Source organism: Lycium ferocissimum, chromosome 3 (assembly GCF_029784015.1).
Source record: "Lycium ferocissimum isolate CSIRO_LF1 chromosome 3, AGI_CSIRO_Lferr_CH_V1, whole genome shotgun sequence".
Lineage (NCBI taxonomy): Eukaryota > Viridiplantae > Streptophyta > Magnoliopsida > Solanales > Solanaceae > Lycium > Lycium ferocissimum.
In genome coordinates, this window is record NC_081344.1 from 2,568,733 (window position 1) to 2,585,774 (window position 17,042).

Below are 17,042 nucleotides of genomic sequence, written 5' to 3' on the forward strand. Positions count from 1 at the left end.
TCATTTTAGCATTTTCAGTAACAGCGTTGTTGATCACTAATCAGTTTTTCGAACTAAACAACAATTCGATTCAAATTTTCATTTGCATTTTCAGTTATAGTGTTGTTGATCACTAATCAGCTTTTCAAACTCAAAACAACAATTCAATTCAAATTTCATTTACAGATTTGTTGATCACTAATCAGCTTTTCGAACTGAACAACTATTCAATTCAGATTTTCATTTGCATGTTTATCTCTAATTAGCTTTTCGAACTAAACAACAATTCGATTCAAATTTTCATTTGAATTTTCAGCTACAGAGTTGTTAATCACTAATCAGATTTTTGAACTAAATAACAATTTTATTCAAATTTTCAGTCACGGAGTTGTTGATCACTAATCAGCTTTTCGAACTAAACAACAATTCTATTCAATTTTTCATTTGCGTTTTCGGTTACAGGGTTGTTATTGATCACTGATCAGCTTGTGTTGTGAATTTCAGAAGTAATAGGATAACTGAGATTTCGAACAAGGTAGCTTTAAGTAATTCAAATTCGGCTTCAAATTCGAATTCGAAGAGTAAATCCTCAGCTTCGATTTTGACCGATATGGATGGCTCGTTTGCTGAGGCTAGATCACAATCTCGTCGCTTGAAGATGATTAACGCGTTTCGTGATCAGATAATGAAGCTTAAGGTGATTTTTTTTTTTTTACTGCTATTGTGCTTTTGTTTTTTGTTGAATTTTCCTTTGTTGCTAGTTTTAATAATCTGAAAAATGAAGAGCAATTGGCAAATAGCGCAATACTTTTTTGTGAATCTCTACTATTTCAATATGGAACTTGATAGGAATCACTACAAGGAATAGGAATGGAATGGAATGTCATATCTCTGATAAAAACTGCTGAAAATACTTTGGTGGAATGTTTGAATCATTCTGTTGCAGTTTCTCTATGACATGTCAGATTTGAGTTTTCTATCGGTTATGATTGAGTAAATATTCATATAACCATACTTAGATTAATTTTCATTGATGATGCTTAGAATTTTGAATTTCATTCTTCCGATCAACAAAGTTCCATTACTCTGTTCCTGAGATTTAGTATTTGAGAAAATTGATGCTTATTGCGTTTCAGTTTTCTCCAAGTCTATTTGGCTTTCTGAATTGTAAACGTTTAAAAGGTGGATCGTTCTTTCTGCTAGTAATTCTCAATTAGTTTTAGCACTCTTATTTTACCTAGTAGAAGTGTTTAGAATTTTGAATTTAATTCTTCCGATCTACAAATTTCCATTACTCTGTTTCTGAGTTTTAGGATTGATGCTTATTGTGATGCATTTTTCTCCAAGTCTATTTGGCTTTCTGAATTTGTAACGTTTAAAAAGTGGAACATTCTATCTTCTAGTAGTTCTGAATTAATTTTATCTTTACTTATTCACCTTGTAGAAGAGTTTCGAATTCACTTTAGTGTAACTAACGGTCAACAGAACAATCAAATTCTCTGTTTCAATCTAAAAATAGCTATCAGATCTTTGCATTTCGCAGATTCTTCTTTGGGAAAATTGCGCCCTATGTTTACCGAGAAAATATTTATGCTACATACCCCGTATTTTGAGTTTGTTACCTGGTTTAGCCCATATTTGTGTATAAACACATTTTATACACTTTTATACAAGGCTATACATTATGTGCAATGCTTTCCCCCGGATATAATATTGTATACTGTTGTATATTATTGTATAAACTGAAAATATGGCTACATGCGTAATATTTTATGTTTGGACTGTATATTTTTGAAAATTTCCCGTTCTTCGATTGATTTACATTGGAGATTTTTTGCAGGTTGTTAGGCAGAGACGATCAAAGAGCTTCTTCATTTCTGATTGCCGGAAAATGAGCTCATGCAAGCCAGCAATGGCCACTACTTCTCGTACAACGTTTGGTAGATCTATGAATTCGGCTTCAACTTCATCTTCGTCGTGTGTGTCCACTGACTCTGTCTACAGCGCGCGAAGTCTCGCGGCTGATAGAGTGAATCGCCGGAAGAGAAAGAGTCTGTTGAATCCGATCGCACCGCCTCACCTGCGCCGCCGAGCGGAAGCTGTCCTGAGGGTGTTGTCTCATGGCTCGATTTCTGAAGTTAGGATAAGGGAGCAGATAGGCAATAGCCCTGATACCAGCAAAGCCTTAAGAATGTGAACTGCTCACACTCTTTCTCTCTCTCTCTCTCTCTCTCCATTTGTTTTATGATTGCGTTTGATTGAACACCAAATTTAATACTTGACTCTTGATTGCTTAAGGCTCTTTAAAAATGTCAACGGGTGCGTATAGAATCCTTAAAAATAGTGCATATTTAGAGTGTTCGACGCGACACAACATCATTTTTGGAGAGTCCGAGCAATATTATTTATATAAAACATGTCAAATCATATTTGAGATTTGAATAGTTAAATGAATTCAAAATCTTAGAAATAATGAAACGTGTCTATGACATTAGTATTATTAATAGGAAGGTAAACACTTGAGAAACGTTTCAAAATATAAAGTTTGCTAAGTACTACTATTTGTAAATAAGAATGGAGGGAATAATAGTTAGAGAGTAGTTATAACCTGCTGTTAATATGTTCGATTCTGGACTCAAAATGCAGGTTGCTGAAGCAAGGAAAGGTGAAGAGGTCAGGTGCAGGGGGTCCCTCAGATCCCTATATTTACTTAATTAATTCAGCAAGTAAGCAGTGATGCATTTACTTTTTCAGTTAATATGTTATTCTTTAGAATATCCAATCTAAAAACAAATCACAAAATTTGAAGTTATTTTTTACTGTTCACTTTGTGACCACTTTTTACTTAAACAAAATTGGAGTTAAATTTTAGTCTCGTGTCATATGGTCCAAGAATGGATTTGAGCAATCATCAAACCTAGGTTGGCTGTGATAAAGTGGGATATATGCATGTACGTATGTGTGCACGCTCTTACTGTCATGTTTGTATACGTAACTTCATTTTGAGACGTCAAGAAGTATTTGAATTTCTTCAATAATAATGTTATTTTGCATAACACTAGGAGTATTCAAATTCAATTGATTATTTAAAATTTAACAATTGACGTGAAATTTTAGCTACTGGTATAAGACGATAGTCAAATTAATATCTTATATTTTGCGCCAAGTCAAACCACCTTATAAATTGACTTGTTATGGCGGCAAATCTCTCTACTTGTTTGAGCAAAAATTTCAGTTTTTTTTTTTTTTTTTCCGCTGCAGATAACAAGCAGACAGCTCTGAAACAGGTGTGAATCAAGTTACTTATTCATCTAGTAGACAATTTTTATACAAAAACATCGAATGATTATATTAACAAGATAAAGTTTAGCTCCCCAACTTTCTGACCAGGTATGCTCATCATTAGCCAAACTTATCCACGCCAAAGTGTAGCGTTTTGTTTGTACCTCTTGCACTCTAATGTCAGAGAAATGAATATATGACATATTCGAAAACTCGTTATTATCTATGTTCATATATGTTAATGCTGTGGATTATTGTCTTTACCATTCTGGAATAGATGTCAAAGTTTTTTGTTATCTAGGATGATTTGGCCATCAAATTGGTCGGAATTTCTGTATGCAGCAGGTGAACCAAGAAATCTTGCCTCTTGAGCCACAGAGTGGCAATTGCTAGTACTTTAGCTATGAGATTTGAGTGCCGTCCTTTCGTAATCTTCATGCATGTGGTTTGCCAAACCCGTCACTTGGTGACAGGTCGCTGGCACTCAAATCTATGTCTTAATCTAACACTAAACATTTGGCAGTTTGTTTACATTTTGTCCCCGATTTGTTATCTGTGGGCCTTTTTGATTCTTGTAATTGCCTGGACAAGAGCCTACTTTAATGTCATGATTTCAAGTCATGAGATGAAATGAGTGTTTGGATATGCGATTTCATTTCATGAAATGAAATCCCAAATCATCCAAAAAGGAATGATTTGAAATTTCAAATCGTGATTTCAAAAATTTTAAATGTAAAATTTCACCGATAAATTTATATTTTGCAAAAAAAAAAACCATAAGTTGGTATATATTTTTAACAATTACTCCCACCAACCATTTACCAACCTCATTAATTTCTACCAACCGTTATTTATGTTCGTACCATATGGGCGGATTATATTAAAGAGTAGTTACATTACTATTCATGTTAAATTTCTCATTTTATTAAACTAAAGTTTGATCAACTGATGTTATATTCTTAGATTGGCCTTCTATTAGCGTATTAATTTTGTTATAAACTATGACTTGCTCATTTGGTAAGATTGTATAAGAATTGAGAAAGTTTTGATAGTTTTTACAACTTGTGGGGTTTTTATGGCTATAAGAAAATTTACAACTTAAGAAATCTAAATTGCATGTCCAAACATGATTCCATCTCATGATTTCAAATCATGTCCAAACAGCTCCTAAGGTTATCTTTCTTCCAATTGATTCAAGAAATGTTGATGCTTGCTGACAATTTCACTAAAGTGATCTCTCTTAACATTGATTCAAGATGTTAAGGAACAATATTCGCTTTGATGTGTAAAATATACGTAAAGTGTATCTTAAGGATAAATGTTAGTGCCGATTGTATTTGCAAGAGTAAATGACTAAATGTGCTCGTTTGGTGATTGGCGAAACTTGTGCTTAGTTAATATGAAGAAAACTCTTCCACAGAATCCCCTGGAGAAAACAAGCAAACACATGACGTTCTTTATTCGATGCACTCGTGGAACTCCAACATTCTCAATTGACAGAAAAGGAAAACTATACATAATCTGTATATGACTGATCTTTGCTTCCTGAAGGCATTTTTACCCCCACTTTTTTTATTCATTGCCCCCACCTACCCCTCCTTGATCGAGGAGAAAAAGGAGTAAAAAAGGCAAATTTAAAATATCCGCAAACTTTGTATATCGAGGAAGAATTAGGTTAATAAATCAGCGGCAGAAGGCTTCCTCGCCAAGAAGAAATACATTGGAGTGAAAATGCCTTCCCTGCATCAGCCAAATTGTGGAAGGATTACTGTGGATGCAAATTTTTATTGAAGAAAGCATTTACATATTCAACCAGCTTTACCGCTGATAACCTCAGCTACCTGATCAGCTACAGATTCTGTTCAACAACCTATATCATGACTGCATTTAAGTGCATGTCTAATGACTCCGAGAAGTGATCACTAGGACAAAATGCATGATTGACTTGCCTACTCAAATAATCTATGGACCACGGGGAGCACCAGAGAGTTAGTTATCTGGATTTTATCAAGGCCAACAAGCTACAAGTGAAAGATACACTGTTGAACTAGTTTCTAGTTTATTGTAAACATAAAGCTAATGACTTCATTATAGTTTACTATCAAAAGCTGCACTAAATTGGCTAGAGCTTAGTTTAGATATAAGCTAATACTTAACCTAAATAACTTTCCAATAGGACTTCTTTAGCTTCAGTATCTAGCGGGGATGTTAAGGGTACTTGGCCAGATTTTCAGATTAGGTGGAAGGAAACAAGTCATTGCATGTCAAAAGAATTGCTCATAAACCGAGTTACTCCACAAGCATTTTACCCTGAGGCCCTCGACTTATTTTTCGTTCTTTTGGACACAATTCACAATTATTTTACGTCTTCATAAAAGCTAGTTGGCCTATCATCGATCAATCTGTCCGCCAAGTAGATGATATTTTCAGTTAATTTTTTTAGGGTGGTCGACTTTCTCTATTTGTTAAATAAGAACAGAAAGGCAGAGAAAAAGAAACCAAAGCAGGTCTTGCTTACTTTCCACCCTCAACAAGTGCATCTGCAGCTTGCTCCAGGATTGCTTGAACCTTTTGGCTTCCCTCAGGGGCGAGGCCGACTTGCTCTAATATTTTGACCTAAACAGAAAGAAATTCAGGCAAGTTCAATAATTTGACATCATTATATTTCCTTAAAGTCAAGGGTTAACAATTAATGAGCTAAGGAGATGATAAATTAATTATAAGACATCTTTCAGATAAGAATTGATAATTGGAAAACAACATTCATAAAATTAACGAAATGTGATCTTACCATGTTTCTGGTGAAAAAGCGTCCAAAAGCTGTCACGCGGACATTACTTAAGGAGAAATGACTTTTATCCAGAGGCAAATACCAAGGAAGAGGAGAGCCGATAGCAATATCCTTGTCCCAAATAATCTTTTGCATGAAGTGGAAATACAAAAAAGAAGAAAGTGTTATTGGGAGATCCTATAAGGAAGAAACAAGTTTTGTAAAAGCTTACGCTAATGATAACCAGGCAACACAAAAGAACTTAAGTATGATATATTAAGAAGTTTCTAGGGAATGAGTTGAAGCAAGGTTAGTGTTATGGTTTTAAAACTTGACAATATGTGCTACTTCCTATCATAGAATAAAATCAGAGAGGTTTTAAGTACTGTTACAAATAGAGGTTCCCAAGATAAACAGCTTACCTCAAAACCCGCATGTTTCAGCGCTTCAATGCACTGTCCCATTGATCTGATATCAGGAAGTCCATTACCAAGCTCCACCTCACGCTATTTTATATGCTCTAAGTTTGGTGTTATCAGAAAACTAAAGAGAATAAGATACTTGAGTTAAAAAAGGTTGGATACCTTGATTCTCCGGTGATTCGAATTATTAGGATCAAAGAAATCAGTGATGCACCACTCGTAATTAGCAAAATGTTGGCCAGGCTTCAACACTCTGAATATTTCCTTGTAGCAATCAAACTAGTCATCCACAACATATTGTGAAAACGATCAATTATAGATTCTAATATTCAAGTGGATCAGAGAAATCCAGAATAAATTCACCAGAATGCCAGTAAGTTCTATGAAAGCGTGTACCACATCTGGGGCATGGCATGTAGCTTCTATGGCAAAGATTCCATCAAAGCTGTTGTCAGCAAATGGCATACTCATGAAGTCAGCCTACATATTTTCAGAAAGAGTGCGATGAGAAAAACACTACTCTTTGATGATAGAATAAAATTAAAAAGAGTCACATTACCTTCACATAATTGCATATGTTGTCAACTCCTGCAATATGGTTTAGTTCCTGCAAAGCACCCAATATAATATATTGAAATCCAGTTCAAACACATCCTAAAAAATGAGAAATGACAAAAAAACATTACATCACCACACAAGTGACTTCCACCCCCAACCCCACCCCCCCCAAAAGGAAAATAGAAGAAAACGCCCACACACACATGAAGTACTTACTCTTCCTCGTGTTACTTGATATTCATTGTTGTTAATTCCAGTAACATATGTACCACTATAAAAGGTAAATAATATCAGATACCTGTCTGGAAATGGACAAATTTATACAGCAGTTAAAAAGAGCAATAATAATAGGGATTTCAGATCTGCTTTAGGCTCGATGGTAAGTAATTAAGACGGAGAAGAGCTCTTTCTTACTAGCTAGAGACTTTCCTGCAGCACATTGCTAGGAAACAGGACTAATTTTGTTCTCCTCAAATTTCAGGAACCAACAAAGTACTACTAACGAAGCATCCTCCAAACCAAATAATGCTCGATAGATCCATCCCAATTGAAGTGTTACAAGAGGAGTTCAACCTTCGAGTTTTAAACATCATAATTATTTTAGTGAATTCCTGTCTGTAGTATGTTACATTTGGATTTGGTCAACCATAATCATTTAGATGGCACAAATGACAAAACTGAAAAGGACAGGAATAATATCTTTCTTTTGGTACAATGAGAGATAGACAACATAAGATATGGTTATAAGGATGTCTTCGTGAAGCAGTTAAACAGTAAATGAATATTCAGATTTTTTTTCGCCTTTTCAATTGCTCATCCCAGGTGATTCAAACTAAATAATCACTCTTGAATTAGGCATGTCTTTGAAATAGCATCCAAATGGATAAAAACAAGCTGTAAATAGATGTTACGTGCTCCAAATTTCCATGGTGCGGATGCTAGGAGGAGTCAAGGATTCAGCTTGGACTCTATGTCACAACTTGGACACTTAAAATTAAGCAAACAACAATGTACTAACAAAGGACGAAGAGACATGATACAAAATAAAAACAATTTCACACTGCCAAGAAATATATAAAAACATTTTGAGCAGAAATGTACGACTAGATTTTCAGATAACGACACATGCTTGAGCAATAATGCTTCACAATATTCTAATAGCCATCCCAAATACAGAGCTGAATTTTACCTAAATTTGGCAATTTCTCTTAAGGGGCCACCAATTCCACATCCAACATCTAAAACCTGTCAATGGAAGAAGGAATTTTCATCATGTTCCACTTGCTAACTGAAGTTCGACGACCAACTTGAAGCAAAATCAAAATGATAAAGAGAAAGAGTAGCAGAACAAAAAGAAATCCATAATACTCGAAATGAAAGATAGGATCAACATAGACAACGAAATGCACCTTTTGTCCTTGCTTTACCCCTAATTGCAGAGCAAGAAAGTGCTCGTGCCGTTTGATACTTTCTCGAAGTGATTCCCCTTTCCATCTGTTATAACAAGGAAGCTACAATAATTACTACTACTCTTTTTTTAATCATAAGTGCATTTGTAAAAGAAGAGAATAAAGTACCTACCTTGGAGCAAAATGGAAAGATTCACCCCACCCATACTCATAAAAGCTTGTTGCTAGATCATAATATTTGTTAACCTGTAAAAAAATAACATCTGTTATGAATTAACTAATGAACTTTTGGATGATTGAAGTCCTATAAAAGCCACAAAGAGGATAGGGCTGCCTAAACTATCGATAGAATATCAAAATCCCACCGGCAAAGGGCGAACCTAGATGAACGAGAGGGGGTTCAATTGGATTCCGTTCGTCTGAAAATTATACCATGTAAGTGGGGCTAAAATGATTTTTTTTGCATATATATGAAACATTGAATAGCCTTGACATAAGTAAAGATTTTAATATAGTAGTAAGGGGGTTCAAAATTTGCTTTAGGTCAGATGTTTAATCCAAGGTGCGGTATTCTTATGTTTTTAACCCCCTTATTAGAATTTTTGGCTCCGCCACTGCTTGTCAGTTCTTTAACTTTCTGATTGTATTTTCTCAAATCTTACCATATCAATGTAGTTAGCTTTCCTCTCTTCCTCCGCTTCTCCATCACATGCATGATATTTTTCATACCTAAAGTAATTTATAACACATTATTACACGTGCAAAAAGCAAATACACAAGCCTATTAAAATGAAACAATAACTAGGTTGCAGATTAAGGAGCTGTTTGTCCATAGAATTTTTTCCCTTTTTTTCAAAATTTTTTTCAAAAACATTGTTTTGCTATACATTGGACTGATTTTTTGAAATTTTTGAAGATGAGATTTTTCAAATTTGAAAAACTGGTCAAATTACTTCTTTACCTAAAAATTCAACTTTTCGTTTAAGTTAAATGCATATACAAGCACAACTTCAATTTTCAAATACCCTTTTTCAACTTAACTTTAAGTATTACTTTTTTTTCAATATCACATTTGTAGGTCCAACAGTCCAAACACCTACTAAATACAAAGAAAAGACTATTTAAAGCTGTGAATCCTTCACACTCAGGAGAATATCACTAAAAAGATTATGCATTAACTTTCATCTTTGACCAATTAATACTAAAACTTATCATTCAATTTACTAATAGAGTTTGAAATAAAAGAAAATGCAACAATAAGCATCTTATCTAAGAAAAATCAGCATTAAATGAATGAAATTTATGAATCAACACTAAATTTGAAGCTATAAAAAGGAATGATTAAATATGGAATAAGAAAATTACTTTTCAACAGCTGAAAGTACTTGTTTTTTCTCAATCTTGCCACCAACCCCATAAGCCAGATCAAATGTTCCAGATTTTGACATCTAAAAAAAGAAAATATCCGTATTCGAAATTACATAAAAATATATCATAAACTTGACATAAGCAAAACAAAGAAACAAGAGTAACAGTTAAACATACTGCTGGAATTATGTTGACTTCCCAACTTGGGGGGCGGGCCCAAATATATAAGCATGAAGCCCCTCAACTCGGGCTTGGGTTTGGTAGTCCAAATAATTTCAATTCCACGTGACAAAGGGCGTTAAATTTTGCTAAAAAAAAAAAAAAAAAAAAAAAAAAAAAAAGAGAGAGAGCCAGAGAGGGGATAGAATATAATATAAATATATGCTTCGCTATATAAAGTCTCACCAAGGGTAAGTCATAACCTAGCTGGAATGCCGAACATCACTTATGTGGTGGTATTTAAAATATTCTTTTGCTTAGAAAATATATTAAACTTTTAGATAAAACGAAAAAAGAAATAAAGACTGTATATTGTATACTTTTTAACCTTAGAAATATTATAGAGCTTTAAATTGAATTATTTAAATCTTCATATTAGGAAATAACTTTTTTATAACAAAAGCTAAGATAATGCATTGCAAACACATGACAAACATCTCATTGATTTGGATTAAATCTTAATAGTATAAATAGTAGTAGTATTAGCAAATGTTTGTTGTGAGTTAAGGGTTTTATTTCATGTGTTTTTTATTATCGTAATTTTTTTTTTTTTTTTGCAAACCTTACCTCTACATATAGTCAAACACATGGTATCATCACGAACTGCTCAATCTTTTTTTGGTCTGATATCATTTATTCGAGCCCTTTCACCATTCTTGATCTCGAGCTATAGTGATTTTTTAAGTTCTCACTATTTTGTTAATGTATGTAATTAGAAGGTTCAAAGTAGCGGAGAATGTATAGACGGACACCACATCTTTGAGAAGCGATGCACCCTCTTCGTTAGATTCACTGGAGAAAAACCAACCCGCCGCTGGAAATGGAAGTGAAAGAATCAAGGGTATTTTTTACGACGGTGTCTGTTCTCTAAAACAAGTAACGAAATTTGAGTATTTGGTTATTGAAAATTTCGAGATATAAAGTTCTTGTCCTAGAAAACCCTTGGTCTGTCAACTACCCTAATGCCCTCGGGTGGTGGAAATTGTACGAGTGGGCGTCATATTCCGACTCTACTATTTTCTTGGTTTTTCCCTTGTCTTGTACCTCAGTCACCTTTTGCTTGTCTAGATTTGGGGTGTTAATACACTAAAAGTAGTGTAAACATTTTTTGTACAATATTAAAAAAAAAAAAAATTGTAAATGAAATTTACTCTAGTTCCCACGGAGGAAAGATAATATCATTGAAATATCAAATGCTACTAGTATATTAATATTACAAGATTAAAACACAACAATTTGGATGTAATTACATACTAAAACTTAGTACTTACTGGGAAAAAGAAAAAGGAAAAACTATATCTCTATCAAGTTACCAACTGGAAGTAATAAATTTACAGGCATGAAATTTTCTTCTAGCTTAATGTTTACTAGAAAAAAGGGGTTTCAAAGAGCCCTTGCAGTGAAATACACACATGAAGTTGGATATATGTCAACGTGCACGCAAGTTTACCATCCAAGACAACATTGAAGATGCTAAGGTCAAGCTTGCACACTTTGGTGAAGCAATAATGTATATTAGGAGAAGTGTCATTGATGCTGATATCTACATGTAGCAGAATTTTATTGGTGATCACAGGAACTACTAATTTGTTATAGACTTTGACTTTTGAAAAATTATCTATCACATGAGTTCCAACATATATAAACCACATACATAGAATTAGTTTGCTCACATACTTTACAAAATCAAAGATAGGCCATTTAAACATTAGACTTCACAAGAGAGATATGCCAAGGTGGTTGATACGTCACGATTATAAAATCTAGAAGACTTAATTTAGTAAAAGATAATAATATTACTTCTGACATCATTCATCGGAGGTCCTAGAGAATTTTTCTTTAAAAAAAACACAGATTTTTGTCTACTTTTATAATATTTTACAACTCGAAAGATTTGCTGAATTTTTATCTTATTTGCATAACAATTTTCCTAATGCAAATTATGGTCCAAAAATTAGTTAATAACAAATACGGGCAAGGGGATGGAAAAACTAAGGTAACGATGTGATCACACTAATCGCTTATTATGTTGTCACCTTTACGTAACAACGGGGTTAACAATATGATACAATAAAACTTAAGTAACAATTAAAATAAACATTGTAATGATATCATTTAATACAGCAGGTAGCAACCATCTAAACAAATTGTAATGTAATGACATGATACATGTCTTTACATACAGTCTTATTACTAAATCGTACGTAGTTAATTAACACCATCTCCTCTCTTGTGATCCAGAGGCATCACGTACCTACAAACAGGGCACGAGCCGTGAATCCGCAACCACTTGTTAATACAATTGGAATGATAACGATGCTGACACGGCATCTCTTTAGCTTGCCCTCCTGGTTGAAATTCCAACAAACAAATAGCACATTCAGTGAGGTCGATCGCTTCATCAATTTCAACAACGGGCAATGCCTCTATCGAAGCCTTTGTCGCTGGTAATACAGGGCCCTCGGTCCTCCTGAACACGCGGCGTTCAACAATCCTCGTCCTTCTTAGGCCAACTCTGAACCGTTGGAATGATGAATTGGTATCATATTCGAAGATACGGTCAATGTAAGGTCTAACAACTTCCATGGGATCTTCTCCCTCTCTTATGGGCTACCTCAGCTCCTCTCTTTCACTATCCATATATATTTTTGATCGATCGATCGATTATACGTACGTATAATATTATGTTGTACTACTATATTATGCAGCGTAATAAATTAGAATAAGGATCCGTCCTACTCGTGTGTGTGTGTATATATATCTACTCATAACCTAACCTACTTCTTGTTGGAATTGGAATTGGAATATATTAATTAGAACTAGCTAGGGATCGGAGACCCTATTAGTTCCGAATCCATGCAGTACTATGCTTTTCTTATTTGACAACTTCCTGAAAATTAAGCTACCTTAAAATGATAGTAAATACTTTTTTTAAATACTAGTTTAGTGTACGTGCTTTGCGCGTGATCAAAACCCGTATCTCATTTGACAACAAACACTGCAGAAAAAAATGGACTTAGCTACGAACTTCATCATTAATCAGTTGCTAAATTGCTCGTAGCTAATTTTTTTTTTTTTTTTTGGATAATTCATTGCTAATCGTCGCTAAATAGAATTAGCAACGAATTTTACTGTTTAAAATTCAGTCAATAGTTCATGTTTATTTAGTAGTGAAATAACTTAACATAGAGAAGAATATTGAGAGTTTTCATTTGTTAGAATAGTAAGTGTAACAAAAAAAAAATGAGACAATTCATTTAAAATATATTTTGTTTTTATACTATTTCATCCTTGTTACTTTAAATTTGCATTTTACAAATTTGACATTTAACATTATACTACAATCGAATTTGCTTAATTTCTGGTTTCTTTCACCACTAATATTTTTTCTTATTTAACAAATCTATATACTTAAGAATTTGTCAATTTGAAAAAATAAATTTACTAATGTGAGGAATTTGAAAAAGAATAAAATTGAACTCAACGACGGATTTTTATTGTTTAGCTACAGAATTTGTCAGTCACTAATTTCTAATTTTTTGTAGTGATTTTACTGATTTTACAAGCGTGCTAAAATTTGTGACCCTATTCCATTCAACCATAGTAATCACACGAGCATCTGAGTTCGAGAATTATTAGTTTTCCTTAAAGACTTTAGACCGATTTAAAGACTTTAGACCGATTGTTATATTATTCAACCAATAATTTTTCTTTCTAAATAATGTTGATTTTAAATTTCTAAAAAATGAAAGGAAGCTTACGTTGATGTAGAAGCCTAACTCAATTTGCCATATGCATATACTCCATTGTTTATATAGACAATTACTTCGTTTGCGCGTGTAATAATATAATTAAAAATATTAATATTGCAAAATGTGTTTGAATATACAAGTTAAATTAAAGAAAAAGTGTAAGTCCTTGAAATGATTAATGGTGATTATATTTAGCAAGATCTGCAAAAGACATCATACAGGATTCCTCAGATATATAATGCAACACAAATAGGATAAAATTCTAAAATAAAATATTGATAAAAAACGTAAATTCAAGTAACACATACATTTAACTCCGATTTTGATTAATCCATAAATTCAAGTAACACACACGTTTCATAAGAATGTCATAATCAATTTTGAATACAAACAAACATAGTTTGTCGCTGATTTAGCAAAAAATTTAATGAACTATTACCACCATCATTCACCAAAGATCTCTAATTTTGGAATAAAACTTCCTTTCAAAAGAACAGACAACAATTTTGTTGTACAGTCAACTTTCTAAACGTGGAATAATTCTTACTGGAAATAATAAGTTGTTATTGAATGTTACTTACTCTTTCAAGGCATGATGCTACTTTGAAGTCTGGACGACAGTTTTCTTTGTTTGTTTGATGCCTTCTTCATATCTGAAGTCTGAACGCCTGTTTTCTTTCTTTGTTTGATGCTTTCTTCATATCGGAAGTCTGAATTTTTGAGTTAGATACATGGAATTTATTATTAAGAGAAAATTCAAGTGATTAAAGAAATTAAATTAGTTGTAAAGTGGATATTTCAATAATAAATACGGCTTGTTCAAAGTGTTTAAATATAGATTTTTCAATATGAAAAAATAAACGACGAAAGACTATCACTTTTTGATATGTACTTCATCTTGTCGACAAATATTATTATACAACATGAAAGAATTCAGGTGAAGTATTCAGGAATAGTAATGCTTTGAAAAAGGCGTGATTCATTAAGTGAAAGACGCTAACCGAATAGTTAGAGATGCCGCAAGCAGAACGAAAAGAAGGAATTGGAAAAGAAAAGGGGGAGCTATTGTGAAGCCTAGAAAGGCTTGAATTCCCCCTGAAAGCGAGAACGCACTATATGCCTTTAAAATAAAAAGAAGGCTGGAAAAAAGAGAGAGCTCCTTTCTTTTCTAGCTTTGGCGGGAGGCAGCATATCTTGATCCATCGGTAGCAGAGCCACCGAGGGAATCGAGTGAATGACCTTAACGATCGTTTTAGAAGTAGCGCTTTTTGATAATCAATTAACACATTTTAGACTTATAACATGTCCTAAACACAACGCGAAACAAAAATTATGGCTACAAAGCGTTTAAAAATTAGATGTATTAGTGATTTCTAGTCGAGCTAAGTCGATCATGAAATCAACGTATATATAATAATCAATTACATTACTCACCAGTCACGACATCAGGAATTAGATTTCAATAAATCATAAATCATCACAGAGTTGATGAATTGTTCCAATGAATGCACTGCAATATAAACGAAAAATCACATTATTAGAAAATAAATAAATAAATGTGTTTTTGAAATTCACTAAACAAATGAGTATATTTGCAAAGATAAATAATAAAATTATATTTTTTACATTAATGATAATAAGTTGAAATTGTCAAAATGGGATCAAAATAAGTACTATGTAAATGCAATATTGTAAACCACAAGAAAGATTAGTGTTATATGAAGTGAAACATTGAGGGATGTTTATGAAATTATCCCAAATATAATTAATTTATTTTGGAGTGTCATATCATATTTTTTGAACAAAATATAAAAATTCAAGTGAAATGCACTTTTTACTCAACTTATTATTTCTTTGTACCAATTTAAAGCCGTGAACCATGCATATCAAGCTCGTAGATTTTATATTTGTCATTTAGTTCTTTGATGCCCTAAGAATAAATCTTTTACTAATTAAAAATGTGTTTTTGAAATTCACTAAACAAATGAGTATATTTGCAAAGATGAATAATAAAATTTTATTTTTACATTAATGATAATAAGTTGAAATTGTCAAAATGGAATCAAAATAAGTATGTAAATGCAATTTTGTAAACCACAACAAAGATTAGTGCTATATGAAGTCAAACATTGAGGGAGGTTTCTGAAATGGTCCCAAATATAATTAATTTATTTTGGAGTGTCATGTCATATTTTTTGAACAAAATATAAAATTTCAAGTGAAATGCACTTTTTACTCAACTTGATCAAAGTTGGATGACTTTTATATGATAAAAAATAAAAATAAAATGATTTTTGTGTAATAAATTTTAAAGTTGGATAATTTTTATATGATAAAAATTTAAAAGTGATTTTGTGTGATGATACTAAAAATAAATAATTTTATAATAAAATAGAAAATAATTTTGGATGATAAATTCAAAAATTGGATGACCATGGTGAAATGAAATAAGTGTGAATAGATTGAAAGAAAGGCTGATAAATAGTTTGGGAACCCTAAAAATATGTGTGTGTCAATTGTCCCACAAATACGTGTCATCAAGAAGAGGGTACAAATGATATTGGATTAAGTGTATAGAAAGTAACAACAAATTTGTTGGTCTTACTAATGGAGCACATAGTACTACTTTTAATAGCTGTGTACGTCCATCTTCATCACTTATATATAATAGAAAAATGTAAAGTACTCCCTCGGATAAAAAAAAAGAGTCCACTTAGTCATTTGCGGTGGTCTTTAAATTTTGCCCTTCGGCTAAAACCCATGGGTTCCAGGTTCGAACTCTCACTCAGTCAAAACTTTAAAAAAACATCGCAAGGTAGAATTTAAATTTAGCTATGCCCCCACTGGCATACACTTGTTAAGAAATTACTAAAGTTATGCCGGACCCGTGTATACGGTAAAAACCGGGTAAAGTTTGTCCGGTGCAACTCGGGATCGGTAAAAGGAAGAGAACGAACGATAGTGTCTGATCCGAAGAAGCTGTGCATGAATTCGTTGTATCCGGAGATAACTCCTTATCGTAGTTGGTCCGGTGTCCGATCCTTACATCGTAGCCGAGTTGATTGTGGCCGTTTGTCCGTTCGAATATAGCGAAATCGGTCGTGGCCGTTAGCTTGGGATTTCTTCGTGACCATTCTGATCGTGGTGTTGGTCCGGATAATCGGTTATTCGCCCGCCACGTGTGGGAATCTGCCACCTGCTCGACAGTCGTACGGGTGTCAGACCGTACGACCTAACCTTATCCATATTAGGTTTTCTTTATCCTAAAAGGGCCCATGATGTA

At 33.2% G+C, this 17,042-nt stretch overlaps 3 protein-coding genes across 3 annotated transcripts; 1 reads left to right on the top strand and 2 right to left on the bottom strand.

Annotated features, from left to right (window-relative positions):
• Positions 1-1,685: 1,685 nt before the first annotated feature.
• LOC132050747 (uncharacterized) lies at positions 1,686-2,716 on the top strand. The gene is made up of 2 exons (XM_059442112.1): positions 1,686-2,172; positions 2,626-2,716. The coding sequence occupies exons 1-2, from the start codon at positions 1,871-1,873 to the stop codon at positions 2,714-2,716; spliced, it is 393 nt and encodes a 130-aa protein (XP_059298095.1). The 5' UTR covers positions 1,686-1,870.
• Positions 2,717-4,917: 2,201 nt separating this feature from the next.
• LOC132050829 (cycloartenol-C-24-methyltransferase-like) lies at positions 4,918-10,026 on the bottom strand. Its single transcript, XM_059442182.1, has 14 exons — positions 9,966-10,026; positions 9,786-9,868; positions 9,083-9,149; positions 8,593-8,666; positions 8,421-8,505; positions 8,201-8,256; positions 7,228-7,282; positions 7,013-7,060; positions 6,850-6,933; positions 6,616-6,732; positions 6,454-6,537; positions 6,053-6,178; positions 5,780-5,877; positions 4,918-5,001 (listed from the first exon to the last, which is right to left on the bottom strand). The coding sequence occupies exons 2-14, from the start codon at positions 9,866-9,868 to the stop codon at positions 4,932-4,934; spliced, it is 1,047 nt and encodes a 348-aa protein (XP_059298165.1). The 5' UTR covers positions 9,966-10,026; the 3' UTR covers positions 4,918-4,931.
• A 2,189-nt stretch (positions 10,027-12,215) lies between these two features.
• Positions 12,216-12,593, bottom strand: LOC132050748 (E3 ubiquitin-protein ligase MPSR1-like). Its single transcript, XM_059442113.1, has one exon. The coding sequence runs from the start codon at positions 12,591-12,593 to the stop codon at positions 12,216-12,218; it is 378 nt and encodes a 125-aa protein (XP_059298096.1).
• Positions 12,594-17,042: the final 4,449 nt, after the last annotated feature.